Source organism: Cebus imitator, unplaced genomic scaffold (assembly GCF_001604975.1).
Source record: "Cebus imitator isolate Cc_AM_T3 unplaced genomic scaffold, Cebus_imitator-1.0 Scaffold222, whole genome shotgun sequence".
Taxonomy (NCBI): Eukaryota; Metazoa; Chordata; class Mammalia; order Primates; family Cebidae; genus Cebus; species Cebus imitator.
In genome coordinates, this window is record NW_016107537.1 from 683,407 (window position 1) to 695,468 (window position 12,062).

Consider the following 12,062-nt stretch of genomic DNA (forward strand, 5'->3'; position numbering starts at 1 on the left):
AATGTTCAGTGAGGTCAAATAACCTACTCAAGGCCATTTAGTCTGTAAGCATCAGTCTTGGGCCAAAAGTCATGTCCACCTGATGCTGGGATTCCACTTCAATCAAATGAGACAGTTGAACTCTACTGTAGTAACTGCTACTACACATCAGAGTTACCCAAGGAGCTTTAAACATATTATTTCTCTTTAACATATTTATCTATCTATCTCCCTGACTCAGGCTGACTGAATCAGCATCCCTCGCTGTGGGGCGGGAATGTGTCTTTTCAGCACACTTGCCCAGCAAGATAAAAGTGCATCTCTAAACTGAGAGCTGGAAACCGGTGGACATGATTGTCAGCTCATGGAGTCAGGGACATTTAATTTATCTGTAAATCCCCTAGTACTGGCCCGTAGAAAGTGTCCCATATTATTTGCAAAATGAATGAATGAATAAATGAGCAAGTAGGCGAATGAATGATTCTGAGGTCTCCTCCAGCTTTGACGGCCTATGACCGTGTGACTCCTGCATATGCATGAACACACAGACACAGACACTACACACATGCACAGACACACATACACACTTGGGGCAGAGGGATGAAGCTTGCCACACTGTGGGTGGTCCCAGCTGCTTGACCTTCCTTCCTCGCACACTGACACAACTTTGTCTCTGTTGACCTGTATTTATTGTGCACCCATTGGGTGCATGGCCCAGCCCCAGACACGTCCTCCAAGGGCCAGCCTTAACTGTGGAGGTCCAGGCCCCAGAGCTGGTTACAAGCATGGGAAGGGAGGAGAGTGGCCCAGCAGGAAGGCTGGGGAGGCAGTGCGTCAGCCGGCAGGCAGCAGCGGGTAGCAGAGGCCCCCTCTTGGCGGGTAGCCTACTTGCACACTTGGCTGAACAGAGACAATGGTGGCTGCTCCCTCCGGCCCAGCCTCCTTCCTACAGGCAGAGCCCAAGTCCATGAATCTCCGGAACCTTCCTCAGAGAACAGGCCAAGCTGGGAGGCAGCCAGAGGGCAAGACAAGGGGATTTCCCAGGGGAGAGCAGCAGAGCCCCTCTGAGCTGCCAGAGATGGGGAAGGGGTCCAGGCACCCCACAGGAAGGAAACTTTAAGGCATGTGTAGGAAGGAGCACAGAAGAACCTCTAGTTCCTGGCCTAGGCCTCACCTGGTCTCCTGCCTCGGTCCCATCCCTCACAACTCTCCTAAGTTGTGGCTCCTGCCAGGCAGACCCCAAGGGAAACTGTCACCACCCTTTACCTCTCTACCCTCTCCAGTGGTCTGAACCTAGAGAGCCTCCTTCCCTGCTCTGTTGGAACAAAGGCTCCTTGTTTCTAGGGTTCTTTGCAGAGCTCTGGAGGCCCCACCTCTCCCAGCCCTCACTCATGCCATCAGCTCACTCTGTTGATTAGCAGTTGGGTGTGTGAGGCTCTTTCATCTGCCTCGAAGGAAAGGAAGATGACAGGAAAAAAAGGAGACACAAGGAGACAAAGACATGGGGCCTCACGGCCACGTGGTGCCCTTGAAGCCTGCCGACGTCCCTGCCCAGAAGGCCATCCCCTCAATGGGCAGGAGCTTAGTGACCCTGCTCCCTGGGTCACAGGAGGCAAGTTAGGAATCTCACAAGAGTCCCTGATTCACTCTCCTGCGGCCTCCCCTGGAAGGTCACCTAATTCCCAGAGCAAGACCATCCTCAGAGCTGCAGCTCCCCTGGCTGGGCTGCCCAGAAGCCTCTGCTGCCCCAAGCTCTCCCCCAGAAGCCAGAGCCACACCATATATGCACTGGTTCTCAAACTAGTGCTGAAGACCCAGCAGGTCTAGGAAATGAGGCCACTCTGGATTCTGGGGCTTGGAAGGTGATGTGGGATGAACTCTGGGAGTAAAGTCAAGTCCTCAACCTGCCTTTTCCCTTGGGAGTGGTCAGGGACTGGGGATTCGGAGGGACTGCCATGGGGTTGGGGAGAGCACAGCACTCTTAGGGAAGCTTCAGTGAGCATGGGAATGAGGGCCACAGGGAAACAAGGTTTGTCCTTCAGCAGGAAAAGGAGGTGCCTCATCTGTCATGGTGGACTTATTGAAATAAGTCTCCTCCAGGGAGGTTTATCTCAGGTCTACCATGGAGCAGGAGCCAGTGTCTCTGAGGTGGCGCTGTCTTCAAAGCTGATTGCGGTTCCGCTTGGGGATGATCTTCCGGTAGGTTCTGCGCTCTGAGATGTTGCGCTTCACCTTGGCCGTGGTGGGAGCCTCATCCTGGTGCAGGGACGGGCTCGAGTGGGACTTCTTCAGGCTGAACTTGGGCTCCCGAGTGCCTCCAGCTTCCCTCCCCAGCTGCTCCTCCCACAGGTCCAGGGCATCAGAGGGGCAGTGCAGACGGGCCACCAGCAGCTGCACATAGGTCTCGTAGCGGGTTTTCTGCAACACACAAGTCCCACCACCTTAGCACCATCCTGGCTCCAGGTCAGGAGGAGGCTAGAATCATGAGGGACAGCTCAAAGGAATATGAAGCTATGGCGATACAGACCTCTGCAGAAAGGGGGCTGGCCAACAGTGTGTGTTAGTATAATGCTTGGGGAAGCTGACTTTGCAGAGCACACCTCTGAATAGTATTATAATGACACATATCAGCCCAGCCCTGTTCTAAGAATAGCCAACCCCTTGGAGTGCTGTAACTAACATCTCTATGCCACGTTACATCTTTGAGGCACTGAAAGATGTCTCGCTCAGTATGCCTGAGATCTTGGCAGCCCTACACACAAACAGCTCACATCTGTACAGCCCTAATTGGGTTTGAATAGCATTATAACAACTGGCATCTGTGGAGCGTGATGCTAACTACCCTCATCTGCTTAACACAGTACTCCTAAGGCCCCCGTAGCTAGCATCCTTGGGATATGGTTTCCAGTTTACAAAGTGCTTCCCCACCCTCCAACTCATTGGATCCTCATGCCAGCCCTGGGAGGGGGCACAAATCATTGTGGAAGGGAGGGCAGGCGGCTTGCTAAAGGTCCCAGGTGGTCAGGAAGGAAGAGGTTGGGTCCTCACAGCCACACCCTGAGGCCTCTGAGAAGTGGGGAGTTCACAGCCATAGAGACAACCAACAAGCCAAGGGACAGGCTGGGACCTTGCAAGATAGGCAGAGGGCTGCATGATGGCACAGCGGGGACAGGCAGGAGTCGATGTTGATTCCCACTTCCTGGTCTCTGCCTCTGGGTGGCCTCTGATTCCCTCTATTTTCACATTGCATTCACCTACCCTTTCTGCCCAGTGGGTCCTCACCCTAAGCAGGCGCCTGGGACCTCTGAAGCAGGCACCCAGTGTTAGAGTCTCAGATGCACTGACATGACACCAAAGCAGAATTGGGGCGTGTGGGTGGATAGGTAAGGGTTGGGGGAAACTAAACATTTCAACATGGACTGTAGAGCCAATAAAAGTCATTACTGAGACTGGCCGAGATGGCTCATGCCTGTAATCCCAGCACTTTGGGAGGCCAAGGCAGGTGGATCATGAGGTCAGGAGTTCAAGACCAGCATGGCCAAGATGGTGAAACCTCATCTCTACTAAAAATACAAAAATTAGCCAGGCATGGTGGCAGGCGCCTGTAATCCCAGCTACTTGGGAGGCCAAGGCATGAGAATCACTTAAACCCGGGAGGCAGAGGTTGCAGTGAGTCAAGATTACGTCACTGCACTCCAGCCTGGGTAACAGAGCAGAACTCCATCTAAAAAAAAAAAAAAAAGTCATTACTGGCCAGGGGCAGTCAGTGGTTCACACCTGCAAACGCAGCACTTTGGGAGGCTGAGGCAGGCAGGCCACTCAAGGCCAGGAGTTCAAGACTAGCTTGGCCAACATGGTAAAACCCTGTCTCTACTAAAAATACAAAAATTGGCAGATGTGGTGGCTCACACCTGTAATCCCAGCTACTTGGGAGTCCAAGGCAGGAGAATCACTTGAACCTGGGAGGTGGAGGTTGTAGTAAGCTGAGATCAAGCCACTGCATTCCAGTCAGGGCAAGAGAGTGAGACTTTGTCTCAGGAAAAAAAAAAAAAGTTCTTAGTTAAGACCATAAATGAGACATTCGGAGCAGCATGTAAATTTACCAGTTTTTGACAAGTAGTTTAATTTCCCTGTGCCTCAGTTCTCTCATCCGTAAAATGGGGAGAATAGTTCCTACCCAGAGTTTTTAGATAGATAATTAAATGAGATAATCCATTCAAGGAAGACAAGATCCCTAAATACTACCTATTAATATTTGGTGGGTATTAGAAGGTACAATTTCAGCTAAAATATAGTTTTTCCTTCAACTTGGGAAAAGCCAAATATACTCTTAGGAGAAGGAAAACTATAAAATAACGTCTGCTATGAGTGTTTAGACAAGCAACTACTACGTGCCCCCAGGACGAGAGATCAAGGGGCCTAAGTGCACAGGGACACACACTTTCTGCGCACGCCCGTGCACGCGGGTGCTCACATGGAAACCCATGCCCGTTTGCAGACAGCGCACAAGGGCCCCGCCCTCACACAGGGCCTCTACCCGCCCCGGCGCGGCCAGGTCAGTGACGCCTGCAGGGACCGAGGCAGCCACGAGAGGGCGGAGAGGGTCCGGCGCAGCGGCGTTGAGGTGGGCTCGGCCCCTCACCTCGTACTCCAGGTACTCCTTCCGCAGGCGGTACTCCTCCAGCTCGCGGCTGCGGCCCCGCCGCTCCGGTAAGTTCCTCTGCAGATCCAGCAGGTCGTCCGAGGCAGCGTCCAGGCAGTTCTCATGGGATCGATGCTGCTCCTCCTGCGAGCGGCAGGCGGTGAGGGACGTTGTCCCGGGTGTCCCCTGCACGGCTTTCCAGTTCCGGGCGTGCCTCCCATCTGATCACCTCAGTTCCCAAGCCAGGTGCGCAGCCCCCCTCCAGCCTCCTGTCCTGGGGCTCCAGGTGCACACTCCCAATTCCACCGCACCCCACCCCTTCCCGGAGGCCGTACCAGGGAGCTCTGGGCGGGGCCCACTGGCAGGATGGGCCGCACGAATCTGCGCTGCGAGCCCACGGCGGCGGGGAAAGGCGGTGCGGAGTGCGTGGCCGCAGCCAGGTTGATGCGCGCGATCCAGGAGCTCATCTCCTTGGCAGTGCTGGAGCAAAGGAGGTCATTGGTCCCCGGGACACAGGGTCGGTCCTGTCACCGTCCTCCCGACCCTCCTGTGGGTGTACAGCCGGCCAGCTGCCCAGGACTCAGCTTCCTACAGTCAGAGCCCTGCCACTAGCAGGGTACTCGACCCCTGACCACGGCATTTCTTATCAATAGGGAAAAATCTGGAGGCTGGGCGCGGTGGCTACGCCTTAGCAGGCCTGAGGTCAGGAGATTGAGACCAGCCTGGCCAGCATGGTGAAACCCCGTCTCTACTAAAAATACACAAATTAGCAGGGCATGGTGGCGCACGCCCCTGTAATCAAATGAGAATCACTTGAACCCGGGAGGCAGGGGTTACTGTGAGCCGAGATCACACCACTGCACTCCAGCCAGGGCGACAGAGCAAGACTCCGTCTCAAATAAATAAATAAATAAATATTAAAAATAAAGAGGAAAATCTGGGAAGGCGATAGATTTTATAACAAATGCCAAATATAGTCAATTGTTAACAACTTCCTGGAATCCTCTGTTCTGAACTGGGAGGCTTGATCCCACCAGCAAGGAAAAGGCATATTGCGCTGGCAAAGTTGGCCAAGGATGGGGAGGAAGCAGGCAATGCCCAGGCTTCATCCCTGCTCCCCAGCTCCTCTTCCTGCTGCCACATTATAAGGATTTCTGATCAGTATGGCCATTCCCACCAGGGCCTCCCGGGGCCCACAGGCCTCAGGTGTCTGCAGGGTCAGGTGAGAGAAGAACTAGGGCAGGATGAGGCCTTGCCACAGTCTCCCACCCCAGGGACTTACGGTGCCTGGAAGAGATAGAGGCGCCAGTCAGCCGTGCGCAGCTGGAAGACGTGAGGCTTTTTGGTATAATGGGTGGCGGGGGTAGCCAGCGAGTGATGCACCCCCACGGGCTCGTCCACCATCTGCCCCACCAAGCTCTCCCCCTCCAGGCAGTGGTCTTCTCCCTGCCACCAGGCACAAGGGCTCAGGGAAGAGGTTATCATCAGCTGCCCGCCCTCCCGACAGTTCTGGGCCTCTCTGTCTCCGATTCTGACAGGGGTGTTGTCTCCCTTCCTACCTTCAGGAAGTAGAGAACCATCCCCCGCAGTAAGGTGTGGAACATCTTCCAGCCACGCTTGCCCCATGGCGCTGTTCCAGGAACAGAACACAAATGTACGTGGCGGCACCCGCATCCAGACACACTCACATACACACAAGTGTGCATCTGCCCCCCTGCCCTTCACACCAACTCCAGTCTCTCACCAGGATGCACACAAATGCAGAACATACCTACACAAGAAAACACAACTGCCAGTCGCAGTGGCTCTGGCCTGTAATCCCAGCACTTTGGGAGGCTGAGGAGGGTGGATCACAAGGTCAGGAGATCAAGATCACCCTGGCCAACATGGTGAAACCCGTGTCTACTAAAATACAAAGAAATAGCCAAGCATGGTGGTGCATGCCTGTACTCCAAGCTACTTGGGAGGCTGAGGCAGGGGAATCACTAGAACCGGGAGGAGGAGGTTGCATGAGCTGAGATCTTGCCACTGCACTCCAGCCTGGTGAGAGAGCAAGACTTCGGTCTCAAAAAAAAAAAAAAAAAAAGTCATAAACAGACATATAGAGTCTCTCCACACACGGGCAATCCCGCCTGGAAACAAAACCATAGAACCACTCACATCCAAATGGGGGTGTTCATACAGACCATCCTCTCTCTAGCTCCAAACACACAACCCACTACGCCAAGCGCAAACACCCAGGCACAAACACAACTCCACCCAGACAGCTTTCTTGTCCTTACAGGATGATCTTGAACTTGCATACACATCCAGAGGGGCTTGGGGGCTCAGGGCCCAGCCTTGGGGTATCTTTCCCTGTGTAACCTATTCTGAGCACCATCTGTCCCCTTTTCCCCCTACCTCCCCCAACCCTGGTCTTGTGTGGTGAGATCCATTCTAAGCTTAGGCAAAAGGCAGCCCTGGGGCCCCAGCGGCTTCTCACAGCCAATGCTAGTTCCCTTCCTGGTTGGCCCACCCTATTCAATCTGTGCTTGCATGTTAGTCTACTGAGATCACCACTCTGGTCATGTTGCTGCCCTAATCAAAAGCCTTCAGCTGCCTGGGGAAAGAGGCCCAAACACAGCCCTGGCAATTCTGCCCCAAGTGTACCTCCCTTCCACACACCCCATGTTCTGAGCAAACTCGGCTTGCTGTTTTCTCTGTGGGGGATGCCCTCTGCCCAGCTTCCAAATCCAGACCCTCTTCTCCAAAGTTCAGTACAGGTACCATCATGTCCCAGAAGCCCTACCTGTCCCCACATCCCACCTCCAAAACAAAACCAAAAGCCTTTCTCTCCTCACTTGATTCAGCCCCTAGACACTCAGCTCTTGCTCCCTTTTTTTCCCAGACTTTGACATACTTGTCTAATCTCTTACCTTACCACTCAGAGGCCAGGAATAACTAGGCCTGTTTTGTCTGGATTCCCCTACCTGCCATCTAGTGCCTCATGCAGCAGCCAGCACATAGTCACTGTTCAGCACACGCTGAGGAAGGAACATGGGCTGGCTGCCTGTCCTGCACGAGAGCCATCTCTCTGCACACTTGTGCATGCATCGGCACAAGTCCCTGAGCAGGGCCACTCCCAGCACACCACCCTGTTTGTGGGCAGCAGACACTCACTCTTCTTGCCATCTGCATCTTGATGCATCTTCCGAGCCAGGATGCCCTGCTTGTAGGTGGGCACCGTGGGATCCTGAGCCAGCTGAAGGAAGGGGTTGCTCATCTTGCCAGTTGGCAGGGACAGCCGGGCCTTCTCAGGTTTGGCTGCATCTTCTTCATCCCTGGACATCAGAGAATTGGGCTGGGAGGGCTGACTGTGGAAAGACCACTGGGAGGTATCTGTTGCCTCCCAGAGCCTCAGCAACCTCTCTTTTGCTGGAGAGCCACACCCCAGGATCCCCTAGAAGGAGTTCTCCTTCAGAGCTAACCAATTCCTGGGAACTCTGCCATACCCCGCGCCCCACTACTTCTGGCCCTCCAGTATTACTTGGGCTCCTCTATGCCCTCTGCCCAGAGCCCTGCCTCTGGCTTTGCCCCACTCAGAGGGGAACATTATCTGAGATTCCCCTAACACTTGGGTGGGTGACAGAGGGAGAACAGCCCAAAGATAAGGGAGAGGGGTGAGGAGGAGAGGGGAAAGGGGCTGTCACTCACACGGCCCACTCGAGCTTCTCGCTGCGGACAGACCAGTAGAGGGCCTGGAACAGAAGCACACAGATGGGCAGGGGAGCCTCAGGGCCGTGGAACCTAAACTCTCTGTCTGGCAGAGGTAGGATAGGGGCATGTGTACAGCCTGCCTCCTCCACCCCTAATATAGCTACACGTCTTCTTTGAGTAGGCAAGCATCAATCCATCTATCCATCCATCTATCCATCTGTCCATCACCCACGCATCCATCAATCCATCCATCTGTCCATCCATCTGTGCAACAAGTACTTCTGGAGCATTTCCCAGGGACAGACACCCTCAGACACCTATGTTGGGTGCTAAAACATAAAGATGACCGAGGAAGACAAGTCTCTGTCCTGCCCGTGCTTAGTGAGGGTTTAACTAGTTCTCTTGGAGGAGAAATGAATTATCTACATGCTAACCTGCTGGGAGGGATCTGATGGAGAAGAAACTGGCTGACCAATCCCCATAATAAATGTGCAGTAAATAAATGAATGAGTGAATGATGCACTAAAAGTTTGAAATAATAACAAATAGTGTTAATGTAGATGTATCTCACTTGCTTTGACAGCCCTTGCAGTGCCTAGCAAGATGTCTGGCACATAGCAGGTGTTCAGTAAATGTTCATGAAATACAGTCATGTACCATATAACAGCATCACGATGGTTCAGTCAAGGATGAATCGCATCTGTGATGGTGGTTCCATGAGACTGTGGAGGAGCTGTCCTATACAGGTATGTCATTTTTAATCTTTTGTATCATATTTTTATTGTACCTCTTCTATGTTCACATACACAAATACAGCACTGTGTAAGAACTGCCTGCAGTATTAAATACAGAAGCATGCCATACAGGTTTATAGCCTGGGAGCAATAGGCTATCTCATATAGCCTTGGTGTGCAGTGGGCTATACATCTAGATTTGTGTAAGTTCACTCTATAATGTTCACACAGTAGTGAAATTGCCCAGCAATGCATTTCTCAGAACATACCTTCATCATTAAGTGATACATGACTGTGATGAAACAGCAAATCATTTTAATTGCTTATGACACACATGCTGTGTGCCAAGCACCATGCTGAGCACTTGACAGATTTTATTTCATCTTGATAATAGCATTATAAAGTGGTTAATACCCTCAGGAGGAACTTGAGTTGGCCAAGAGGGGCAAATTGCCCAAGACTAGAATTCAAACCCAGGAACACGAGGCTCCCAAGTCTAAGCTCCAGACTTTCACCACGTGAATGAAGCTTTGCCCTTCTCAGACTATCACAGGGTAAGAATGACTTGAAAACTTAAGAAAATATTGTAGGGTTCCCAGTCCCAGAGAGTCTGATTCAGTAGGTCCAGCAGATTTGCATGGCTAACAGATTCCAAGATGCTGCTGATGCTGCCAGCCAGGGACCACTCTTTTACTAGCCCTGCAATAAATAAGCCTTGTCCTCTCAAGGATATTTTGGCAAAGCCAGTTCCAAGCTCAGCGTCTCCCTTGGAACAGAGAATCAAGGCTCCAGGTCCAGGTCCTAAATGGGGCTCCTCAGGTCCTGAGCCCGTAAGAAGACCCCATGGTACATACCTTCAGCAGCTGCTTGGGGAAGTTCCCGCCATCCCTCAGGCCATTCAGGTTGGTTATGAATTCCTGGCAGCTCATGCTCTTCCCAATGTTCTGTGGCCATGGAGAGAAGTGGGATGACTTGAGCACACATCCCATCCCAATAGAATAACCCCTAAGCCACCCATCATGGAACCCTTTCCAGCTACCCAGGCCCACATCCCTTAGGGGTGTTCCCTGCCCAGTCTCAGGCCTCTGGTCTCCTCCTCCCTGCACCCCAAGCCACAGCCCTGGCCTCAGTTCCCACAGGGACTCTCTACTGTCTTACCTGTCCATGCAGGTCCGTGTTAAGGAGCATGATTGCACATGTCAAGGTGTGTACAGAATCTGCCCCAGAGATAGGTGAGTGGAGAGAAAGCTCGCTGGAATCAGGGCTCCTGTTTCCTCTGCCCACACTGGGTGGGGTAACCTCAGAACCCTGGGAATGCTTCCATTATCTATAGCCCCCAACACACTCCCACCAGTTCACCGCCACCTACTAAACTCCCAAGCAGACATGGGCACCCCAAAGTCTCCCTGCCCTGCTGTCAGGGCCAGCCCCTCCCTACCTACTGAGGGGAAGACCCCCGGATTGCAGTGGTGGAAGCGTCTGGAGAACTGGTAGAGGATTCGCTCCCGTTCCTGAGTCTCCCCACTGAGCACCAAGGCCTGGAGGAAGCCCCTGCCAAGGAGGGCCAGGGTCAAGGAAAGAGCCCAGAAGCTTGGAGCCAGTCAGATCCCAGCCTCAGGCCAGCGCCACTGCCCCATACCATCCTCCACAGCCTCCCCAGAGAGGGCCCAAAGGCGTTACCGGAGGGCTCGGTCCAGGCTCTGGCCTCCAAACTGGAAGAAGGACAGGTACTCCTCAGCCACAGCCCTGCTAAAGTCATTGCTGCAAAAGGAAAAGGGGGAATGGAGTCTGCATCAGGGGCCTGGGCTGGGGCTGCAGATGCACACGGGTCTCCAGGGCCTACACACGTTATGGGGCCTGATGCTGTGAGGGGAGCAAGGGAAGGGCGCAGGCATGCTGGGCCTTGGGTCCCAACAGGACAAGGGGGCAGCCAAGGTTGGTATGCCTTGGTACCCTATTCATCGTAGACTGGGAGAGACCTGTGGAGTCTGGTTGGCAAGGCAGTGAGGCCCAAGGACCAAGGGTGTGAAGAAGAGGTGACATGGTGTGACCATGACTGGCAGGAAGTAGCAGGGGCTGTGAGGGTATGAGGGGAAAGTTAGGAGGGGAGATGGGGAGGGACGAGAAGGGGAGGGTGGCCAGTGGAGGGAGCCCTTCAGCAGCTCCTCCCTGGCTGCCTCAGCCTCCAGCTTTCCACAGGCTCAAAGCCCCTTACTTCTTCTGCAGGTAGGCAGCCACTTCAGACTTTCGGAAGCCCTCCAGGCGATAGAGGCGGGAGGCCAAGTTCCAGGCTACCTCCTGGTTCCTGATGCCATTAGACAGCTTGTCTCCAGCTGGCAGCCTCTGGCCTTCTTCTGGATACTGTGCTTGGGGCATAGGGCTCGCAGGAAGCCTAGAAGGGATCATAGGTGTCCTCAGACTCTCACCTGAGGTAGACATGCAGGAGCTCTGGGTCAAGTGTTCTTGCAGGTCAGTTGTGGCAAGAGTTTCCCAAGCTCAGGGCCTTGAATAGTGGGGCCTGGAGGAGCTGGACCCAGGGAAGAGACAGTCACAGCCAGACTGACTTAGCCTGGCCTGGGACCAGGAGAGGCCCGAGAGGAAGCTATTCATGCAACGTTTCCAGGTCTGGGGCCCTGTGCTTCCTCAGGCAGGTTCCAAGCTTATCTCACCTCAGGCGGGGCAGCTGTATACCTGTAAGGCCCCCAGGGTTGTTTTTACCAACGCAGCCATCAGGGATTGTCTCCCTCACCTGCGGTCCTGCTATATACCTCCTTGTCCCTTTCCCACCTCCCAGCTCTGTCTCTAGCCTCCACTCCTAGATCTGGAGCCAAGAAAGCTGTAAGCGGCCGGGCGCGGTGGCTCACGCCTGTAATCCCAGCACTTTGGGAGGCCGAGGCGGGTAGATCACGAGGTCAAGAGATCGAGACCATCCTGGTCAACATGGTGAAACCCCGTCTCTACTAAAAAAATACAAAAAATTAGCTGGGCATGGTGGCGCGTGCTTGTAATCC

The 12,062-nt window shown here is 53.7% G+C and overlaps 1 protein-coding gene across 6 annotated transcripts in view; it reads right to left on the reverse strand.

Annotated features, from left to right (window-relative positions):
- Window positions 1-344: 344 nt before the first annotated feature.
- The window catches only part of PSD4 (pleckstrin and Sec7 domain containing 4), a 44,913-nt gene continuing 33,195 nt past the window's right edge, over window positions 345-12,062 (reverse strand). For all 6 annotated transcript variants that reach the window (XM_017549797.2, XM_017549798.2, XM_017549803.2 and 3 more), the window contains exons 6-17: window positions 11,267-11,443; window positions 10,732-10,812; window positions 10,490-10,602; window positions 10,210-10,268; window positions 9,906-9,995; window positions 8,315-8,358; window positions 7,781-7,941; window positions 6,181-6,251; window positions 5,904-6,067; window positions 4,957-5,101; window positions 4,622-4,765; window positions 345-2,397 (exon numbers count right to left, since the gene is read on the reverse strand). In XM_017549797.2, coding sequence (XP_017405286.1) covers window positions 2,140-2,397; window positions 4,622-4,765; window positions 4,957-5,101; window positions 5,904-6,067; window positions 6,181-6,251; window positions 7,781-7,941; window positions 8,315-8,358; window positions 9,906-9,995; window positions 10,210-10,268; window positions 10,490-10,602; window positions 10,732-10,812; window positions 11,267-11,443 — 1,507 coding nt within the window. In that variant the 3' untranslated portion in view covers window positions 345-2,139. The remainder of the gene's footprint in view (window positions 2,398-4,621; window positions 4,766-4,956; window positions 5,102-5,903; window positions 6,068-6,180; window positions 6,252-7,780; window positions 7,942-8,314; window positions 8,359-9,905; window positions 9,996-10,209; window positions 10,269-10,489; window positions 10,603-10,731; window positions 10,813-11,266; window positions 11,444-12,062) is intronic.